We start from the raw sequence: 22500 nt of genomic DNA on the forward strand, positions 1-22500 counted from the left end.
GTATTTAACTCATAATAAGACTGTAGCAACATGCCTATAGGTAACAGTGTACAGTGCTGTGGGTACGACTTCTTCATTTGTTACAACAAAGACAAAAGTACTTAAAATAGTAGAAAACCACAATGTTTACTACGTGTGATACTCGGAGTAGCCATCTTGGTAACTGAACTCGGGTCCTCTGAGTGCAGACGAGTTGACGAGTCGTATATACGACCTTGGGGGCATTCTGTTTGCAACTTCCGGTACGTGAGTCTGGAAACCGACAAGCAGATCGAGTTTGGTGGACAAAAAGAGTCCCGCCCTGAACACGTCTATGTGATAATATTCAGTAACAGTGAGAGCGCCACCTAGTGGCGAAAGGAAATGTTATGTTTTATACTTCCATGTTCTCCTCCTAGCAGGAAGATCAGATCGAGCTGAAATTTAGTCGGGAAATGCAAAACATGTTGTTGATGATATTTCATGATTGTGGTGAGTTTTTGTGAAAGGGTGTGTCTGTGGCGTCAAACGTGGACGCACATAAATTTGCTGTGTGTACATTGTCCATTCGGCTCCAAACTTCACTTTTTTGATAAGATGTGATAATTTTCACTAATATTGAGAGCGCCACCTAGTGGTATCCAGCGGAAGTTCTGTCAGCGGTCCCTTAGGATGATGACGATGACATCTTATGAATCTTAAGAATTTGCATGGAACCATGTTGTCAGCGAAAATCAGCTTTTCTGTTAACATTTTAACACTTTTTGGGGGAGCTAAACATGCCTAAAAACTCATGAAACTTTGCACAAAAGTTGGTGAACGCTAAGGTATTGTCTTGGTTCCGTACATGGGCGTCGCAAAATGGCTTAGCCACGCCCCCAAGAATCAGCCCCCAAGACACGTACGGCCGACATGTACGAAAATTGGTACACATGTGTGTCATGATGGGACAAGCAAAAAAGCCTCTTGGACCCATACCCCAAACCCAACAGGAAGTCTGCCATTTTGAATTACGTGGTCATTTTCAGCGGTTTTTCAAACTCCTCCGAGGGAATTTATTGGATCTGCTTCAAAATTGGTCAGTACAGTCAAAAAACATTGCTGAATAAAAGTTGTGCTATTTGTGACTGTACATTGAACGGCGTGTCCGTGGCGTACCATCAAAGTTGGCCATTTTGAATATAATCCAATCCAATCCAACTTTATTTGTTAAGCACTTTAAAAACAACCAAAGTTGACCAAAGTGCTGTACAGGAGAATAAATAAGACATCATAAATGTAAACAGTGATGATGATGATGAAGACCACTGTGAGGAACATAGACAGTGATGGTGATGATGAAGACCACTGTGAGGAATATAGACAGTGATGGTGATGATGAAGACCACTGTTAGGAATATAGACAGTGATGGTGATGATGAAGACCACTGTGAGGAATATAAACAGCGTGGCAGATAACACGGACGAAGTCCGACGGCGATGAGCTCGATGTCCGGGCTGCAGACGCTCTTTCACACAGACGTGCCCGGCGTTACACCAGCTGTTGTTGATGAGCACGGACAGTCCCCCTCCTTTCTTCATGCCGGTCGCGGTGGTGTCCCTGTCGGCTCGAACCGTCTGGAAGCCGGGAATGGTGACGTTGGAGTCCGGTATCTGCTCATGTAGCCACGTTTGTTTCCAGTGATGACTGCAGGGATGAAGACTTTAAAGCTCCTCTTCTTCATCCTCCGTTTAACCCCCGCTCTGCAGCCTCACCGTCTCCTCCTCAGCTCCTCCGGTATGGAGGGTCTCTCTCCAGTCAGGATGCTCGGGTACCTCAGGGCGATCATCTGGTCGCGGGTGTAAACAATGCGGCTCCCCGTCGCCATGGAGACCAGTGCAAATAAAAAATAAAAAATGCTCAAAAACGCCAAAAAAGTATTTAGGCGACATGAACAAAGTAGTAAGGCAGTCCTAGAGGTCTGCTTTATGTGGGAGTTAAAGGACAAATCCTGATCAAAGATAACTCCAAGATTCCTGACAGTGGTGCTAGAGGCCAAGTTAATGCCATCTAGAGTGACTATATCTTTAGACAATGAGTCTCTAAGGTTTTTGGGGCCAAGAACAAGAATTTAGTTTTTTTCTGAGTTTAACATCAGAAAATTGCAGGTCATCCAGGATTTTATGTCCTTAAGACGTTTGTAATTTAGATAATTGATTAATTTCATCGGGCTTGATTGATAGATAAACACAACCCGTACTGCAGCTACCGCTATGCTAGCTATTGCTGAGCCGCTGTCTGTGTCTGTTGTTAATAAAGTTGTGTCTGTGGCTCTCAGGGTCACCTGTACCTGCTGGTGACGGACCAGGGCTTCCTGCAGGAGGAGGGTTTGGTCTGGGAATCTCTTCATAACGTCGAAGGAGATGGAAACTTCTGTGACTCGGACTTCCGGCTGTGTCATCCTCCGCAGAGAGCTCCGCCCACCGCCGTCCTGCCGCCCACCGCCCAGGAGCAGCAGAGACAGATCGACCAGGTGAGTGCCGCCGCCGTCGCCAGGTGTGTTTACCTGCCGCCGTTCACACAAGACTGACCCTGTGGTTGCTGTTAGGACTACCTGGTGGCGGTGTCCCTGCAGCAGCAGCAGGGCGGGGCCCCGGGGCCCCTCAGCGACCTGGAACTGGCCCGACAACTCCAACAGGAGGAATACCAGCAACAGCAGCAACTCCAGCAACAACAGCAACAACAGCAGCAACAGCAGCAACAGGGGTCAGTGCAGGCGGCACAGCAGGTAACAGCGAGGGGCCGCAATCACCTGCACACACATTACGAGTTAAAGTGTAATAAAAACTTTATTTATAATCCCTTAAAATTACACAACTAATACTTTTACTGTCACAGTAAACTCAAATCTAAGAGTTTATATATATATATATATAGGGAATACACAGGGAATACACAGGGAATGGACAGGGAATACACAGGATATATACAGGGAATACACTGGGAATATACTCGGAATATTCACGAATATTCGGGAATACACAGGGAATATACTCGGAATATTCGGGAATACGCAGGGAATACACAAGAAATATACCGGGAATATACAGGGAATACACAGGGAATATACTCGGAATATTCGGGAATATGCAGGGAATACACAAGAAATATGCCGGGAATATTTGGGAATATACTGGGAATACACAGGGAATATACTCGGAATACACAGGGAATATACCGGGAATACACAAGAAATATACCAGGAATATACAGGGAATATACTCTGAATATTCTGGAATATTTGGGAATATTCGGGAATATACCGGGAATACACTGGGAATATACAGGGAATACACAGGGAATATACTGGGAATACACAGGGAATATTTGGGAATGTACCGGGAATACACTGGGAATATACAGGGAATACACAGGGAATATACTGGGAATATACAAGGAATAGACCGGGAATACCCAGTGAATATACTGGGAATACGCAGGGAATACACAAGAAATATGCCGGGAATATTTAGGAATATACTGGGAATATACAAGGAATAGACCGGGAATACAAAGTGAATATACAGGGAATATTCGGGAATACACAAGAAATATACCAGGAATATACAGGGAATATACTCTGAATATTCTGGAATATTTGGGAATATTCGGGAATACACTGGGAATATACAGGGAATACACAGGGAATATACTGGGAGTACACAGGGAATATTTGGGAATATACAAGGAATAGACCGGGAATACCCAGTGAATATACTGGGAATACGCAGGGAATACACAAGAAATATGCCGGGAATATTTAGGAATATACTGGGAATATACAAGGAATAGACCGGGAATACAAAGTGAATATACAGGGAATATTCGGGAATATACCGGGAATACACAAGAAATATGCCGGGAATATTTGGGAATATACTTGGAATATACAGGGAATATTCTGAAATACACAGGGAATATTCGGGAATATGTGGGAATATACCGGGAATACACAGGGAATATTTGGGAATATACAAGGAATAGACCGGGAATACGCAGGGAATATTCTGAAATACACAGGGAATATTCGGGAATATGTGGGAATATACCGGGAATACACAGGGAATATTTGGGAATATACAAGGAATATACAAGGAATAGACCGGGAATACGCAGGGAATATACTCGGAATATTCACGAATATTCCGGGAATACACAGGGAATATACTCGGAATATTCGGGAATACGCAGGGAAAACAAATATACGGGAATATACAGGGAATACAAGGGAATATACTGAATATTCGGGAATATGCAGGGAATACACAAGAAATATGCCGGAATATTTGGGAATATACTGGGAATACAAGGGAATATACTGAATACACAAATATAGGAATACACAAATATACCGGAATACACAAAAATAACCAGAATATACAGGAATATACTGAATATTCTGGAATATTTAATATTAATATAGGAATACACTGGAATAACAGGAATACACAGGAATATACTGGGAATACACAGGAATATTTGGGAATGTACCGAATACACTGGAATATACAGAATACACAGGGAATATACTGGGAATATACAAGGAATAGACGGAATACCCAGTGAATATATGGGAATACGCAGGAATACACAAAAATATGCCGGAATATTAGGAATATACTGGGAATATACAAGGAATAGACGGGAATACAAAGTGAATATACAGGAATATTCGGAATATACCGGGAACACACAGGAATATTCTGGAATATTCGGGAATAGACAGGAATATACTTGGAATATTGAATATTTGGAATATTCAATACACGAATACACAGGAATACCCAGTGAATATACTGGGAATACCAGGAATACACAAGAAATATGCCGGAATATTTAGGAATATACTGGGAATATACAAGGAATAGACCGGAATACAAAGTGAATATACAGGAATATTCGGAATATTCGGGAATATTCCGAATACACAGGAATAATGGGAATATTTGGGAATATACCGGAATACGCAGGGAATATACTCTGAATATTCGGAATATACGGAATATTCAGGAATACAAGAATATTCGGGAATATACTGGGAATACACAGGGAATATTCTGGAATATTTGGGAATATACAAGGAATAGACCGGGAATACACAGGAATATATCGAATATTCTGAATACACAGGAATTTACTGGGAATACACAGGAATATACTGGAATACGCAGGGAATACACTGGGAATATACTGGGAATAAACAGGGAAGATACAAGGAATAGACCGGGAATACAAAGTGAATATACACAGGGAATATTCGGGAATATACAGGAACACACAGGGAATATTCTGAATATTGAATAAAGGAATATACTGAATATTCTGAATACACAGGAATATTGGGAATACACAGGAATACAAAGAAATAACAGTATTGGGAATATACCGGGAATACACAGGGAATATTTGGAAATATACAGGGAATATACAAGGAATAGACCGGGAATATACTCGGAATATTCTGGAATATACCGGGAATACACAGGGAATATTCGGGAATACACAAGAAATATGCCGGGAATATTTGGGAATATACTAGGAATACACAGGGAATATACTCGGAATATTCTGGAATACACAGGGAATATACCGGGAATACGCTGGGAATATACTCGGAATATTCGGGAATGCACAGGGAATATACTGGGAATACACAGGGAATATTTGGGAATATACCGGGAGTATTTGGGAATATACCGGGAATACACAGGGAATATTCGGGAATATACTGGGAATACACAGGGAATATACCGGGAATACACAAGAAATATGCCGGGAATATTTGGGAATACACAGGGAATATACTGGGAATACACAGGGAATATACTTGGAATATTCTGGAATACACAGGGAATATTCGGGAATACACAGGGAATACACAAGAAATACACCGGGAGTATTTGGGAATATACAGGGAATATACAAGGAATAGACCGGGAATATGCAGGGAATACACAAGAAATATGTCGGGAATATTTGGGAATATACAGGGAATATACAAGGAATAGACCGGGAATACACAGTGAATATACTCGGAATACACAGGGAATATACCGGGAATACGCAGGGAATACACAAGAAATATACCAGGAATATTTGAGAATATACCAGGTATACTGGGAATATACAGGGAATATACAAGGAATAGACCGGGAATACGCAGGGAATACACAAGAAATATGTCGGGAATATTTGGGAATATACAGGGAATATACAAGGAATAGACCGGGAATACACAGTGAATATACTCGGAATACACAGGGAATATACCGGGAATACGCAGGGAATACACAAGAAATATACCAGGAATATTTGAGAATATACCAGGTATACTGGGAATATACAGGGAATATACAAGGAATAGACCGGGAATACACAGGGAATATTTGGGAATACACAGGGAATATATCGGGAATACACCGGAAATATTCGGGAATATACAGGGAATACACAGGGAATATTTGGGAATATACCGGGAATATATCAGGAATATATATTATATGAACAAAGGGAATATTCGGGAATACACAGGGTATATACAGGGAATATGATGATGATGTCATTGTGTTTTCCAGGTCAGAGGTCAAGGGTCACAGCAGGGCGGAGCCCGGAGAAGAGACAAGGACTCAGACTGTGTTGTCCTATAGACTCTTCATCATCGCCATCATCCAAACCTCCCCCCCCCCCGAATACAGTCTCGGGAGGACACACACACACACACACACACACACACACACACACACACACACGCGCACTCTCAGCTCGATGCCAAACCCCCGTCAGTGCTTTCTGTTGTTTGAACTCGGAGCTTCAGTTTCTAAACCATAACTGACGGCAATTGATCACTAATGCTTATTGACCAGCTATTGATAGGAACCGCTGTTGGATGAAGAGCTGACATTAAACCATTAATCGCTGATAGATGGATTTTTGATTGAGTGTTATCGGTCTATTTGTCTAATAATTACTGACCTCATTAAAAAAAAGTTCAACATTCAAATCAATTCAGCAGTTTTAAAGGTTAATCAACAATATTAATAGTTAATCAATCAGGTTTGTCTTTCTAATAAGCCTCAAGAAAACATCTTAAATTCTAAATGAGTTGTTAATAATTAATTCTCTGTATAATAATCCAGTGTTTTCAATGTTAATAAGTGGTTGAAAAATAGATTCCAGAAGGTCAAACTGATTGTAGCTGATCAATGAAGCATTATTGATCAATAATAAAGCCGTTGGTTACCGGTGAAGACTCATTAGAGAGTGGTTCCATCTAACGATGAAGGGAAACCTGTTAATGTTTTATTTTACATGAAATCGCCTTCTGATGGGACCAGTTCCACCAGCAGAGGTCACTTGTTGCTCTAAAGCGCCTCCTCTGATGGGACCAGTTCCACCAGCAGAGGTCACTTGTTGCTCTAAAGCGCCTCCTCTGGTGAAACTGACCCTCTGCAACAAGCTGCTTCACTCAGCCAGGTTAAAGTTCAAAAGTCCCTTCAGATTTCCACCGCTTTTAGCTTCCCATCTAATCCCAGTTAATTAATGCAGGAAAGGAGCTCTGGAGTCCAATTAATGTTCTCGTTAAGTTCGATGATTAAAATGATTATTAACGTTCTTAAAAACTGCAGTTTGCTGCATTTATCTCCTAATTAATGAAACTCTAATTATGGATAAATTATAGTGAAACAGGAATGCCGTCGGCTCCATGAACAGGATGTATTATTCCATATTTAATATCACAAATATCTGACGCTGCGTTCACTGCCAGCTGGTAGAAAACGTCTCCACTGCAGAGCTTATCTCCTTCATTTAAAAAAAATAAATAAAACACAGCAGAACTTCCTGTGTATGGAAGCCTGAAGCGGCCAATAAAGTACGATCAGAGTAATTAAACTACTGATTTTGTTGACTTTTTAGCGATTAAGTCATAAATGGGTCAAAGGTTAGACTTTTCTTATGTCAAATTAAATCATTTTGCCTAAAAACTTGCCTGCCTCAAAATTATGACTTAGTACTTTAACGTTTGCTCTGTCATCAATGTGTTTATTGTTTCTGGGTGTTTCTGGGTGTCCCTACATTAAAACGAGTTGTGGGAACAAACTGGGCGGTGAAAAGCTCCGTGGTTCAGTTGGGATTTCAAATTAAAAGCACAGTTTGGACTAAAACCATGTTGTAACTGATAACTGTTCAAACCTGGTTGTTGATAAAGTTTTTCCTCTTTGGTTTGAAAGTGAACCAAAAGGTCCTGATTAAACACGACTTCTTTAAAGTCAGTTAACGTCTTAAACGGAGTGTCCTCTGATTCCCATCATGCCCCTCTCTGAGTGCTGGGGGGCGTCGCCGGTACTTCCTGTTGTCGTCCGGTGTTTTTCCAGGTGTGACAGCCGAGCTTCAGTGTGACTCTGTACAAGCTTTGTATTTAATTTGTCATGATGTCAAATTATCAGTAAAAACTAAAACAAACTCTGCTGTCGACTGTTTGTTTGTAAACTGAATGTCTCTCGCATCCAAACTAACAATATGTAGTTTAATGAGGCGGTGAAGCAGCGCGGATTATGGGAGTTGTCTTCTTCACCACCACCGTTATTCAGAGGTTGAAACCTTTACAAACACTGAATGAAGCAATTCCACCTTAAATATCAGCTCTAGAGTTTATAGTTTATAGATTATTGATCGCATCAGCTCCATATAGAACATAGCTCTAGAGTTTATACACTGTTTATTGATTATTGATTGTATCAGCTCGCTATAGAAGAGCGTTAGAGTTTAATAAAATTCAAGAAAGATTCATTGAAGCATTAAAAACCACAAAACTCTTAGAAACATGTTTCAGGTTTATTGAATGAGTTTCATGCAGTTTAGTGAGAACAGGTGAGTTTTGGTTCTGTACATGATTGAAAACTTCAGCAGACACAAACAACAACAACAACAACAACGTGAGTGTTTCCACATCCACAGATCTGATTTCTGAGCTGTGAACTGACCTCTGACCGTCAGCCGCTGTGGAATTTCAAAATAAAGTTTCTGCTTTTCCCTTTAAAAAGGAGCAGATTTACATTCTGAGTCTGGAAGAGGAGGAGGAGGAAGAGGAAGAGCAGACGTTTATTAAGTTTGTTCTTATTAAAGTTCCTAAAAGCTGCTGCGTCACATTTAACACATCAAACAATGATAAAGAAAGAAAAGCTGTGTGTGTGTGTGTGTACACAGGATGAAGATGTGTCTGTGTCCAACTCTTCCTCACAGGTTAGTTAATGATGTTACTGAGTCAATGTGAGCAGATTGTGTCTGTAGATTGAAGAGAATCAGAGTCTCACTGATGGTGGAAATAAAGGTTTTACTTCCTTAAAACAGCCATTTTTGAATGGAGTTTGGTGTGACAGTGTGGAGCAGAGGGGATTTGAACCTTAATAATTCCCATAAACTGAGCTGACCTACCTTCTAATAATGAACCTTGGAAACAGCAGAAAGTAAGCGACCTTGGTACCGGCTCTCCCCGATGATTGCTCTCATCTATAGAGAATCCGGTCAATTTTCAAAATAAAATACCCCGTGTGGACTTCGCCTCCTCCTGCTCCGTTACGAGATGATTTATTAAAAACACTGAAATCCAAAGTGTTCTCATGTTGTTGGTTATTTTTCTTCACACAGTGAAAAATAAAGCTCATTTGACGTTAGCATCGTTAGCATTTCTCATTGAAACCAACACAACAGGAAGTCGAACTCGCTGATCGGCTCGATTCCAACAGAAAGTCACAATAACGTGGAACTGAAACGGCATTTAGCGTTAAATGTTTGGTACCAACTGAAGTTTTAAAACCTTTAAAAAATGACAGAAAACATTTTCATTGAGGATAAATGCACTTTAAGAGTTTTTCACATTGAATTACTTGAATGTGTTCGAGCTGATGGAAGGAAGGAAGAAGGCAATGAAAGGTTTTTAATAGCAGGGACGAGTTTCTACAGACTGTGTTCCTCTCCGGACGCACCAGACTTCACTTAGAAAAACAACGATTTTAGCAGCTATTATTTTAAGCGTATTTTAAAAGTATTCCTGCCTTCAATGGTTAAATCAAAGAGACAATATCAACTTTAAAAAGTCACTTTATCTATCACAAATGTGTCTATTGTTTCTCTTATTAAAATATTACAGGAATAACTTGTTCACATTAATACATATTTTGCCCGTGTGGACTGATGTCGGAGAGGGAAACATTCAAACATTAGAACTCGTCCCTGAAGCGGTCAAACGTCAGATATAAAAGCACTTCTCAGGTCCGAGACTCCTTCCTCGTCCCTCCTGTTGCATTGATAAAAGTTTCTGTACGTCTCAAGGCATCAGTTCATTTACATACGTACATCTTCACACGGAAAGAAAGAACAAGAACGAGTATTTGCTATTTAAGTTGCTTAAATCGGGTAAACTTTTAGTCACAGCTGCGTCTTCTTCAAGCGCGGTGGTGTATAAAGTAGCAAGCTAACGGTTAGCATACGGTAACAAGAACAGATCTTCTCCTTCAATAGTGGTTAAAACACGAAAACCTTCGAACGACGGCAACGTCAAATATTGGCTTTATTCCAGTGTTTGTAGTATTTTACAGTTGGTTAGCATTCCCGCTCTCAGCGCAGTTAAAGTGTAAAAATAAGTAATTATGGTAGAAAACAAATATGATAATAAATTGTGCAACTTTTAGTTTCTAAAACGACTTTAACTCACAACCACGAACATTTAGATTAAAACGTCGGCAGACAATGAAGAGGAATTAAGCTAGCGGTAATTTTAGCCGAGTCATTGTCAAACTAACAGCAGTCTGAATATGATTCAGTATTATATTTAATATATAATAATTATTATATACGATAATATATTATATATATTATATTATATCCGAATGTGACGGTGAAATTATTTTATCACTGCTCTAGTACAACAGTTAGCTAGTAGTTAGCATTAACTAAAGTGTGTCTCAGTGTTTTACTTTGGAAAACGGCCTCCGCATTAACAATTAATCCACTTTTATGTAATAAAACAAACTTCAAATGACAAAAACAATATTTAAGAAAAGGTGTTAGCTGTTAGCATGACAACGACTCGGCCCAAATGTTTGCTAGCCAAGTAGTGTTCTTCATCCGCAGTCGACTATAACGTGGGTTTCCTTTAACGTGTCGTCAAGGATATAATATAAAATATAATATAATATAATTAGCCAGTTGTTACCTAGCTCGGTCTATTCCTCGACCGCAGTGGTGAACATTAGCATTAGCAGCTAGCTGTTTTAAAATGTGGAGCGACTCATCCCGAGGAAATCTCTGTTGGCTGTTAACGGCAATATATTTAATTTAAAGAGTTAACAATAAATATAATTTGAATTGTTCCAATGATCAGAAGGTGAAACTTTTATTCACTTAAAATGTAGAAAACACTTAAATGACCAAATATTAAAACGCTTCATTGATTTGTTGGACTAAAGTTTAATGAAGAGGATTATTAATCTCAGAAACTGTTAACAAATATGAAATATTGTCTATAAGAACAGAATTTGTTCCCAAATGTAAAGAAAAACATTTTAAAACTAACAATATAAAAAGGGATTTAAAGTCTAAAATAAATTCATATAGATTTATTTCCCTGTTTTATACTAATTGGAGACATTGTGAAGAAGAATATAATTACAACCAAATATTAAATAAACATTTCGCTGAATCAACTGAATTTATTATATTTAATAAATGTGTAAGTTGAGAAATACCCCGATGAGATTTAATTTGGTCTGTTCAGTTTATTTATTATCATTTTATTTAAAGAAGGAGGCGTGGTCGGAATAAATCAATACATTTTGCTTTGTTACTGTTTGTTACTGTTTATAGATAAAGATGTGTTAGCTCATTGTTAGTGCGCTGTAACCTCACTGGTGTGTCTGTAGTAACGATCAGTTTAAGACACTGGAATAAAGCCGTACCGCGTCACCAGCGTCACCGCCGCACTGAGAACACGTCCGTCTGTTTTATTATAAAAACATTCACATATTCAGGAAACTTTAATCTCCTCATGAAGAAAAATAAACGCTCTGTAAAACAGAAATAAAGAGTCTCTCTCCTGATTGGCCGGAGTTAATCACAGGAATGCATCTTTACGGCCAATCGGGGAGGAAGAGCGGCGAGTTAAATACGCTAATATATCGTTAACGGACACAAACACATTAATTATACACAGATGCACAGTTAGTGGACGACGACGAGGTTCTTGCATAAATCTGCAGCAGACGAATCTTTTCACCGCTCGGAAGCCATTTTGGCTCAAAACCGTTCAAGTAAAATGGAGGAAAACTAAACTACCTTTAAATTCAACACTGCAGCGTTTAGCGTTAGCATCAGGCTCAGCTTTATTCTGAAATTCAACGCGGACCTTAAAAGGAAATTAAAAGGATTCAGAACGAGTTTGAACTTTCCTCCAAGTTTCAGCCCGTTAGCGACAGTCGTTAACGATGTCGCACAATAACGCCGTCAGAAGCATGCTAACGTTAGCGTATTAGCAACCAGTTCGGCTGCGAGTCTAAAGTACGGAAACTTTTATTAAACTTAGTGAGTTTAAGCCCCGCCCACACGGCGTTCAGCTGTGGATCATAAGGAACTGACGAGCCGGACGAACTGTCGTTATTGAATATTAACGGATATTCTGATGTTTCTTTTCCTCGGAGCTGGAAGGTTTTTTTTAAACGTGCAGAAACTTGGAAGAACTGATCGATTGATTGATTGATGGACGATTCAAACTCAAAATCAATATATTTGTGCTTTCTGTCTCTCTCTCGCCGTCCGTCCATCCTGCTGGTGTTCGCTGTTTCATTTAGACTTTTAATAAAATATCTCATGAACAGGAAGCTGTTTACATGCGTTTCTTCAAAATAAAATATTGGGCGATTATTGATTAGTTTCCTCTGCAGATGGGAACCTTTATTCTGAAATTTAAACCATCAGGATGTTTCCTGTTCAATCTTCTGGTGAAAGATCTTTTCTCTGAAATTGAGATTTGAAGCCAAAAGATTTTAATAAGTAAAATAGTTTTTCTTGTAATTCAGAGACAAATGTCCCCTTTCTGCTTCCGTAGTTCTTAATTGCCTTTAATCTGCAGTGAGAACGTTTCCTGCCGATCAGTTCAGTCACGTGTTCGTTAAAGATTAAAACGACTGCGAGGCCTCGTTGAGTCACGTTATCACGAGATACAAACTTCTGTTAGAACAATAAACGCTCTCGTTCTATCGAGTTCTACTGATCTGGTTCTTCTGCCGCCGCGGCAACACGCCGCCACGGCAACACGCCGCCGCAATATCTTTACATTAAAATGACAATAAATCAAACTGACCTCAGAAGTCTCCGTTAGGAAAGAACTGTTGAATGTGAGGAAGACGCTCCATCGACTGTCGGTTCTGGTCGATAAAACGTTGGTTTTGTTCCAGAAACTTTGAAAGTTTTTGTCTCGATACGTTTATCAGCGAATCGTTTACCTTCAGAACGGATCCATAAGTCTTTAAACGCGTCTCAGGATCAACCAAAGTCTGTACTGTCCCAGCTGCCCGCGAACGCAGCACGACGATCAGGAAGAGTCCGACCCGAGTTCAGACGGACGAGATGAAAACAGAGCGGAGGTTGACGAGGATCCCTCAGAGTGGCGGCGGCGGTCACATGATGCCGTTGGTGACGTACTGGAAGGAGTCGTACAGTTTGGTGGTTATTGATCGCATCGATCCGTCAACCAGCTGCTCAACCAACAGCTGCAGCTGCTCCTCCGTCAGAGACATGTGGAACCGCTCCTTCAGACCACGGATGGTGCTGGAGCCGTGGAAACAGGGCAGGTGGGAGCCTGAAATATAGATTATTGATCAGTATACACTGTATCTGTATGGATGATATTGATCAGTATACACTGTATCTTTATGGATTATTGATCAGTATACACTGTATCTTTATGGATGATATTGATCCTGTATTGACAGTCAGACTGTGGACATATGACGGCCTTTAGCTCGTGTTTCTAGAGTTACGTGTTGTTACGAACACGTTAGGAATTGTTAAAATGTGATATTTCTTAAAGGGAGTTTGGTGCAGGGAGCTTTTAGTTGGATTCAAACTGCTGATATGGATCATTGTTAACGTTTAGTCTCCACTACAGAAACACTAGCTAACTGCTGAAGGCTGATCAGGTTGATTGATGCTTTAGTATTGGGAGTATTGATTGGTGATCATGATCAGCTGATTGGTTACCTTGCTGCATGATCTCCACTATCTGCAGCACCTTCTCCATGTGTTTCCTGGCAGCGATGAGACCCTGAAGCATCAACATCTTATAGTAGATAAACATGTCGCCGTCCAGACCGCCCATCACCTGAAACACAACATCAACAACATCAACGTCAACATCGTCATCGTCGTCATTCGGGGCGGCTGTGGCTCAGAGGCAGAGCGGGTCGTCCCCTAATCGGAAGGTTGTGGGTTCGATCCCCGGCTCCTGGTGCCACATGACGAACTATCCTTGAGCAAGATACTGAACCCTGAATTGCTCCTGATTGCTGTGCATCGGTGTGTGAGTGTGGGTGAGTGTGGGTGAAAGGGTGAATGTGTGAGTGTGGGTGAAAGGGTGAATGTGTGAGTGTGGGTGAAAGGGTGAATGTGTGAGTGTGGGTGAAAGGGTGAGTGTGGGTGAAAGGGTGAATGTGTGAAAGGGTGAATGTGTGAGTGTGTGAGTGTGGGTGAAAGGGTGAATGTGGCACGTAATGTAAAAGTGCTTTGAGTGGTCGGAAGACTAGAGAGGTTATCCATGAAGATCACCTGACGTCACTCACATTGTAACCTGTCTGCCGCCATGTTGAGTACCTGATCCAACGGCGTGATTTTTTCAGTAACGGAGTAATCTAATTACTTTTCCCATCGTTGTAACGGCGTTACCGTTACTGAGAATGTAAAGTGGCGTTCCTACAGTTTGGTTGAATGAAGCGGTGTCAGGCTTTCTGACAGACACACAGCTGCTGGGAGAGAGCCGGGTGGAGACACTGAACTCCAACTGCAAACACTCGTCTGTGCTGAGTGGACGTAAATATATTGTTAGCGAGCTAACGCTAGCTGCTCGCTGTCGCTAATTGCCAAATTTAATTAAAGATGATAACATACAATATTTCCAAACAGTATTAATGAAGCAATCAGTGTGAACTGGTTTATATACTGTGTCTAACAGCACGAGTGTAGCTTCAATGTCAGTTTATGGTTAATAACATCTGGTAGAGATTCACATCAGTCGCTAACGTTAGCTGAGGATAATGTTCAAGTTTAGAACCAGTTTAAGATTATAGCCCGAAAACACCACCATCTCTTTTACTGTGTGTGTGTGTGTGTGTGTGTGTGTGTGTGTGTGTGTGTGTGTGTGTGTGTGTGTGTGTGTGCTTTTAATGGTTTTAGTGTAAATGAGTTAATGACACAGCCTCCCCTCTGCTCTCCGTCCTCTAACGTTATTTACCATTATGACTTTAGTAAGTGGTTAGCCAGTCTGTTCACACTCTAACGTTGGCAGACTAACGATGATATTTTTTGAAAGCAGTCGAGGTGTGAAATGTTGTCTGTCGTAGCTGTTTACTGTATCCATACGAATCCGTAAATCGTAGCCAGCTAATGCTCGTCAGTACTGTCTGTGCCGATACTCGGTCGGAACTCAAGATGGCGCTAGTAAGCTGGGAAAAGAGCGGATGATGTAAAAGGTCACGTGACTGATATTCACGAATACAAGTACAGGTCCATTTACCATCATCGTCCTCATCGTCATCATCAGACACCAATAAAGTTCATTAAACACAAACTGCTGTTTACTCACGTCGACGAACTCTGAGGTGAGTTTGAAGGCGGACGTCTCGAAGCCGAGGTTGCGAGGAGAGCTGGAGAGGATGAAGCCGAAGTCGATGTGGATGATGTGACCTTCAGAGTCCAGCAGGATGTTCCCGTTGTGTCTGCAGAGACCAGGTTCAGATCAGAGGGAGCTACTGTTAGCCTAGCTTAGCACACTGACCGGGAGCCGAGGGAAACTGTTAGCAGGTAGGTGAGACAGGTAGCGGTGTGTGTGTGTGTGTGTGTGTGTGTCTCACCTGTCTTTGACCTGCAGCAGGTAGCAGATGAGACTGTACCCGGCGCAGCTCTGGACGAAGTTCCTCTGAGCGGTGAGGAAGGCCTCGGTGGTGAAGCTGCCGTGTTCCTGCAGGAAGTAGTCGAGCAGAGACAGCTGACTCTGTTTACGCACCTGAGGACGGGAAACACAGCGGCACTCTGGGAACTGATCGCAACCAATCAACCAATCAATCAATGTGTAACAGCTGCAGCGACGCAGTACCTGGTGCAGAGAGACGGCGTTGAGGACGGGCTCGATCATACCGCTGTCTGATGACATCACCAGGATCTTATAGGGTTTGATCCACAGAGGAACTCGCTCCTGCGTCCAGATCGACTGCGGACACAAACACACCACTCAGCTTCCTGTCACATGACCTTGGAAACCTCTCGTGACATCAAACGACCATTCATTGATCGGATTAACAGTCGCTGCGCCTTTAAGAACAACCAGGTGAGTCGGTACCTGCAGCTGTCGGAGGACCTGATAGGCCAGCAGCTCCTGTCGCAGGTCGTCTCCACACTTCACAATAACCGACAGCAGCCGCCAGTTGAGCAGGTGACCGTACGGAGAGGCTTCCCTGATCCGCCTGCACACAAACACTTCTTATAAAGACACAGAACACAGGGGGGGTGAGGAGGTGAGGGGGTGAGGGGGGGGGCGACTCACCTGACTTTCTCCTCCCAGGGTTCTTTGAGGGCGACGGCTGACGGGTCCTCGGGGTCTCTCCTGAAGGTGGTCGGAGTGTGAGCGAGGTTCTCCGACAGACGACGTCTTCAGACCCGAATCAGAAACAGAAAGAGTCCGTTTACTCATCCAGTCAGGAACCACAACAACAACAACCGGGGTCAAAGGTCAAAGGTCAAAGGTCTGGATCAACTGAGTGGATGAAGGATTTATTTCCACCAAACCGGAGTTGGTGATTGTTGGAAAGATGTTTTATTTAGTTTCTGTTTACTTAAATGAAAATATAAAACGGTAAATATGTGTGTGTGTGTGTGTCTCTGTGTGTGTGTGTGTGTCTCTGTGTGTGTGTGTGTGTCTCTGTGTGTCTCTGTGTCTCTGTGTGTGTGTGTCTCTGTGTGTGTGTGTGTGTGTGTCTCTGTGTGTGTGTGTGTGTCTCTGTGTGTACCTGATGTCTCCGGCGGCGATGAAAACCGGCTCTTTGCTCTCGAGACTCGTGATGCTGTCGACTGAAAACTGACTGATGTTATCACTGCTGCTGGTCTGAGCCTCGGCCTGCAACACACACACACACACACACAGAGACACACACACACAGAGACACACACACACACACACACACACACAGAGACACACACACACACAGAGACACACACACACAGAGACACACACACACAGAGACACACAGAGACACACACACACACACAGAGACACACACACACACACACACACACACACACACACACAGAGACACACACACACACACACACACAGAGACACACACAGAGACACACACACACACACACACACACACACAGAGACACACACACACACAGAGACACACACACACACACACACACACACACACACACACACACACACACACACACACACACACACACACACACACACACACACACACACACACACACACACACACACACACACACACACACACACACACGATGAACCCTGTCCCTTTAAGGATCCACTTTGAGAACCACTGAAGAAGAACGGTGTGACATCACTGGGTCTCACCTCCACCTGCAGCTGTCCGATGTCGTCGGTGGCCCACGCTTCGTCGTCGTTGTCGTAGTTCGGGACGGTGGAGAAACTTCCCGCTCTGTGCTCTGATGTCATCCCGCTGATACCGCTAGCCGGCGTGACGCCGCCGCCGCAGTCGAGGTTCTCCGCAGAGCGAGCGGAACGGATCCTCGTCTCCGGGATCCGGACGGGAACCGGAGACGTCTCAAAGCTCTGGCACTCCAACACCTCCACGTAGATAATGTAGGGAGCCTGAGGAAGAGGAGGAGGAGGAGGAGGGAGGGGGGGAGGGGTCAGATATCTGGAAGATTTTTTTTAAAAAGGCGGTAGGCTAACAGTTTCCCTCTGCTTCCAGTCTTTGTGCTAAGCTAGGCTAACAGTTTCCCTCTGCTTCCAGTCTTTGTGCTAAGCTAGGCTAACAGTTTCCACAGGAGTGTCTCCACCAAGACTCTAGTTCACCAAGAGGCTTTGAGTGTGTGTGTGTGAGTGTCTCTGTGTCTCTGTGTGTGTGTGTGTGTGTGTGTGTGTGTGTGTGTGTGTGTGTGTGTGTGTGTGTGTGTGTGTGTGTGTGTGTCTCTGTGTGTGTGTGTGTCTGTGTGTCTCTGTGTGTGTGTGTGTGTGTGTGTGTGTGTGTGTGTGTGTCTCTCTCTGTGTGTGTGTGTGTGTGTGTTACCTTGTCTTTGGAGTTCAGGACCACAGCCTGTGTGTGTGGGATCCTGCAGACGTGGTGTTGGTGCTCTGCGGTCGGCAGCCACACTCGAGCCGGCAGTTTGTGGTTGAGCAGCAACAGTTCTGAGATCAGCCGCTGAGTCTTCTGCTCTTTAGTCGGCAGCGTCGCCAAACGCTTCCCGATGCAGAGCAGAGACTTTACAAACTCCCTCTGAGGACGCAGACGCTCCAGCTGCAACAGATCAATATATTGATCAGTATACACTGTATCTTTATGGATTATTGATCAGTATACACTGTATCTTTATGGATTATTGATCAGTATACACTGTATCTTTATAGATTATTGATCAGTATACACTGTATCTTTATGGATGATATTGATCAGTATACACTGTATCTTTATGGATGATATTGATCAGTATACACTGTATCTTTATGGATGATATTGATCCTGTATTGACAGTCAGACTGTGGACATATGACGGCCTTTAGCTCGTGTTTCTAGAGTTACGTGTTGTTACGAACACGTTAGGAATTGTTAAAATGTGATATTTCTTAAAGGGAGTTTGGTGCAGGGAGCTTTTAGTTGGATTCAAACTGCTGATATGGATCATTGTTAACGTTTAGTCTCCACTACAGAAACATTGGTCGATTAATGTTTTAATAATGGGAGTATTGATTAGTGATCAGGATCAATATCAGCTGCCCTTTGTGTGTCCTAATTAAACTATAATGTTATCAATGTGTCAGTTTGCTGCTGAACTCCAGTTTTATATATTTGTATGATCTCAGACTCAGAACTCGTCGATGAGCTGGAAACATTTCCCCTCCTGCCTTCTTGCTGTCACATGACTGAGCTGCTCCTTTCAGCGTCACATGGTTTAAATCCTCCTCCAGAGGCCTCCCGACCCCCCTCCCCGCCCAGAACCAGGTCTGAGAGGGAGGGAGGGACACATGGAAACGTTTCAGAGACGTTTTGGGAGGAAATCAAAGACAGGGAAGATGTTTACATGACCCAGATTCTGCAGCACGAATCCCCAGAAACAGTTTCCATCCAGCTGACTCAGAGTTTAACCCTCCGACGGCCAGAGAGCGCTTTATGATCCGGTTCCTCGTCCACTCGGACGTACAGAACAATCAGCAGCAACAGGAAGGTTCTCTGTTTCTATGTGCTTCGGATCCTGAGCAGCTACAAACACATGCTAAGCTGCTGTTGGACAATTAGCATCGTTAGCATTGTTAGCATTAACAATCAGCTGTACAATCTCACTGATCTGAGTTCAGTTTGTCTCTCTTATATAAACGGTGTTGTTGTTGTTGTCAGTATCTGCAGTGTCTGGCTGTAAACCAACCCTCCCTCCTCCTCCTCCTCCTCACTTCCTGTCCTCCCCGTTGCCACGGCAACCCTCCACCAGGACACAGAGGAGTCCGATATCGGGTTTCTCTCTGCAGCAGGTTTTTGTTTCACTGAAGGTTTCTACGTCAGCATTTTATTTTGGTAGAGCACTTCCTGTTGAACTCTTTAGTGAATGTTAATCTGACCTGCAGTCAGATTAACATTCACTAAAGAGTAAAAGCAGAGACTGCAGCTTACACGAGCAGTGTGTGTGTGTGTGTTAGCGAGCCGACGGCTCCTCAGTTTATGTTAAATGAAGAAGTAAAGGATCAATAGTGCAGTGAAATGCTCTGATTGATCGATGTGATCAGTCTGATCTATCTAATCGTTCAGCCAATGGAGAGCCTCGGTCGAACTCCACCCGCCCACGCTGATCGGACATTAACGCCGACTCTGTGTTCTTGTGCCAAAACAAACATGGCCGCCACGTGTTTATTCCCAGCTACAATGCTAACGCCAGCATGCTAACGTGCTCGCACTAATATGCAGAGGTTTAGCAGGTTAGCATCGTTAGCCCCACCGTGTAGACAGGTGTTCTGTGTGTTTGAACAGGTGATGACAGCAGACAGGTGAAGACGAGCCACAGAAAGAGTTCTGGTTCCCCCCCGACAGAGTCTGCACCAAACTGCATTTAAAACCCGGACGCCATCAATCAGAACTATTTCTGTCATTAATGTTTAATACGCTTTAGTTATATTGATACACATTTAAAATAATTCAAATTTCATCATTGACAAGAATAAAATATATATTTTTGGGGCTTTTTATGCTTTTATTTTGATAGATCTTATATTTAACGTTATTGTCAAGTTTCTGCAAAGAGCTCAGATTTTATTGTTCTGAAGTTCTGAACGTGGAATCAGTATCAGTGTGTTACTCCAGAGCCTACTGTTCCCTTCCTGGTGTCATCCCAACAGAATAAAAGCATCTGGTCCTTACCTCCTCATGGACAGCTTCCACTTTCGGGTTACTTCCTGTCCGTCGGAGGCCAGAACCGGGTCCACTGCTCGCCACGGTGGCGTCTGACTTGGATCTCTGGTGGGTCCTCCTGGACGGGGAAACAAACACCTCGGCGTCCCCCGGTACGGGGCTGTCTGGGGCGGGGCCAGCCGTGGACAAAGAGGGCGAGGAGTCCATGTTGCTGCTGTTGTGGCGCCGGTGGCAGCGGCGGTGGGACGGTGAGGACGCCGGGCTGTCGGAGGCTGAAACCGCTCTGGGAGCCTCAGGCGAAGAAGGTTTGAGTTCGTCGGACAGGATGAGTTTTCTGAGTTTGGTGCCTCTGGAGTGACGCTGGGTGGAGATGTGCATGTCGGAGGAGTAAGCTCCCAACAGCCACGCTGTCAGCAGAGAGAAGGTTATACTTCCTCTGCACCGGTGGATCTGAGAGAGAGAACAACACTTTACATCTCACGACAATATCGTTTGTACGGAGGCAGACGGCCGCCCACCTACAGTCGGGGTCTGTCCGAGGTTTCTGACTCTTGAAGAAGTGTTTCCTTGCCCTTGTCTCCAAGGTCTTGCTCATGGTGGTACTGTTGGGTCTCTGTAATTAATGTTATAAGGAGTCCGGTCTAGACCTGCTCTATTTGAATGCGTCCTGAGATAACGTACGTTCAGCAGATCAGAACCAGAACCCGATCCCTCCCTCAGCCTCCCCTCCAGAGACCCTGAACTCATCAACCAATCCACAGGCACTGATTCCGATATCCATACTATCTGAATGTGTGTGGATCCGATGTAGAGTCCGATCTACCTCTTCCTTCCACAGCCAACGCTCACGGTCAGCAGTTCAGCCCCGACCGGGTCATCTGACGGTTTATAACTAACTCTAACTACCGATACCGGTCTGTGGAGTTCTGATTAGAGGTGAGCCCAACAGTTGGTCCCGCTACAGCTCTGGCACTTGGTCTGGAGACACCAGAGACATTCTACGTACCCAACGTTAACACGGGTCAGCAGAAGACATGGACAGGAGTTCGCTATTAACATGCTAATATTAGCTTCTTTTAGTTGTGTGAATGACTAACCTGATTATCGGTGTTAATTGATTACTGAGCTTCAACTGATCTGAATACAAACTCATCATCTTACTCATCAGGTGACTCACCAGGTACGGTCTGATGGCGTCTCCCACCTCGGTGTCCATGTGCACGTACATGTTGAGCAGCTGCGGCAGGTAGAAGTCCACCTCGCTGTCGAGGAAGCTGAAGAGGCGGTTCCCGATGTACGCCTGCACCCCCGGCTCCTTCGACTTGTACAGGTAGGAGATCGCCATGGAGACGTCGAACAGCTTGGACTCAAACAGGCGCAGCAGCCACGACTGTTTAGACGACGCCGCCGCCGCCACCGCCGGCAGTAAAGACGACTCCGGACGCGCTGAAGGACGTCGGTCCTGTTGGGAAGTACCGCCTTGTTTCTCTCCATCCTTCCCTTCCTCCTCCTCCTCCTCCTCATCTTCTTCTTTGATGGAGCTGGTGTCCGGGCTGATGTGCCACTGAGGACTGGAGCACTCTACTTCAGGGTAGTGTTGTTGTTGTTGTTGTTGTT

General features: G+C 43.4%; 2 protein-coding genes across 7 annotated transcripts in view; one reads left to right on the forward strand and one right to left on the reverse strand.

The window, feature by feature from the left end:
- Nucleotides 1-8479, forward strand: part of mindy1 (MINDY lysine 48 deubiquitinase 1) — a 20953-nt gene extending 12474 nt beyond the window's left edge. For 5 of the 6 annotated variants that reach the window (XM_051390760.1, XM_051390759.1, XM_051390763.1 and 2 more), the window contains 3 exons: nucleotides 2298-2492; nucleotides 2568-2725; nucleotides 6595-8479. In XM_051390760.1, the coding sequence (XP_051246720.1) occupies nucleotides 2298-2492; nucleotides 2568-2725; nucleotides 6595-6847 (606 nt within the window). In that variant the 3' untranslated portion in view covers nucleotides 6848-8479. Of the gene's footprint in view, nucleotides 1-2297; nucleotides 2493-2567; nucleotides 2748-6594 lie in introns of all 6 variants that reach the window. The other variant, XM_051390764.1, reaches the window with a different exon arrangement.
- Nucleotides 8480-8830: 351 nt separating this feature from the next.
- Nucleotides 8831-22500, reverse strand: part of LOC127357978 (phosphatidylinositol 4-kinase beta) — a 17090-nt gene continuing 3420 nt past the window's right edge. Inside the window, exons 3-14 of the mRNA XM_051390698.1 lie at nucleotides 22061-22500; nucleotides 20893-21333; nucleotides 18559-18786; nucleotides 17880-18137; nucleotides 17290-17396; nucleotides 16827-16931; nucleotides 16623-16746; nucleotides 16380-16493; nucleotides 16138-16289; nucleotides 15870-16002; nucleotides 14273-14393; nucleotides 8831-13871 (exon numbers count right to left, since the gene is read on the reverse strand). The exon at nucleotides 22061-22500 is cut by the window's right edge and continues 129 nt beyond it. Of these exons, the coding sequence (XP_051246658.1) occupies nucleotides 13690-13871; nucleotides 14273-14393; nucleotides 15870-16002; nucleotides 16138-16289; nucleotides 16380-16493; nucleotides 16623-16746; nucleotides 16827-16931; nucleotides 17290-17396; nucleotides 17880-18137; nucleotides 18559-18786; nucleotides 20893-21333; nucleotides 22061-22500 (2405 nt within the window). The 3' untranslated portion in view covers nucleotides 8831-13689. The remainder of the gene's footprint in view (nucleotides 13872-14272; nucleotides 14394-15869; nucleotides 16003-16137; nucleotides 16290-16379; nucleotides 16494-16622; nucleotides 16747-16826; nucleotides 16932-17289; nucleotides 17397-17879; nucleotides 18138-18558; nucleotides 18787-20892; nucleotides 21334-22060) is intronic.

This window comes from Dicentrarchus labrax, unplaced genomic scaffold (assembly GCF_905237075.1).
Source record: "Dicentrarchus labrax unplaced genomic scaffold, dlabrax2021, whole genome shotgun sequence".
Lineage (NCBI taxonomy): Eukaryota > Metazoa > Chordata > Actinopteri > Moronidae > Dicentrarchus > Dicentrarchus labrax.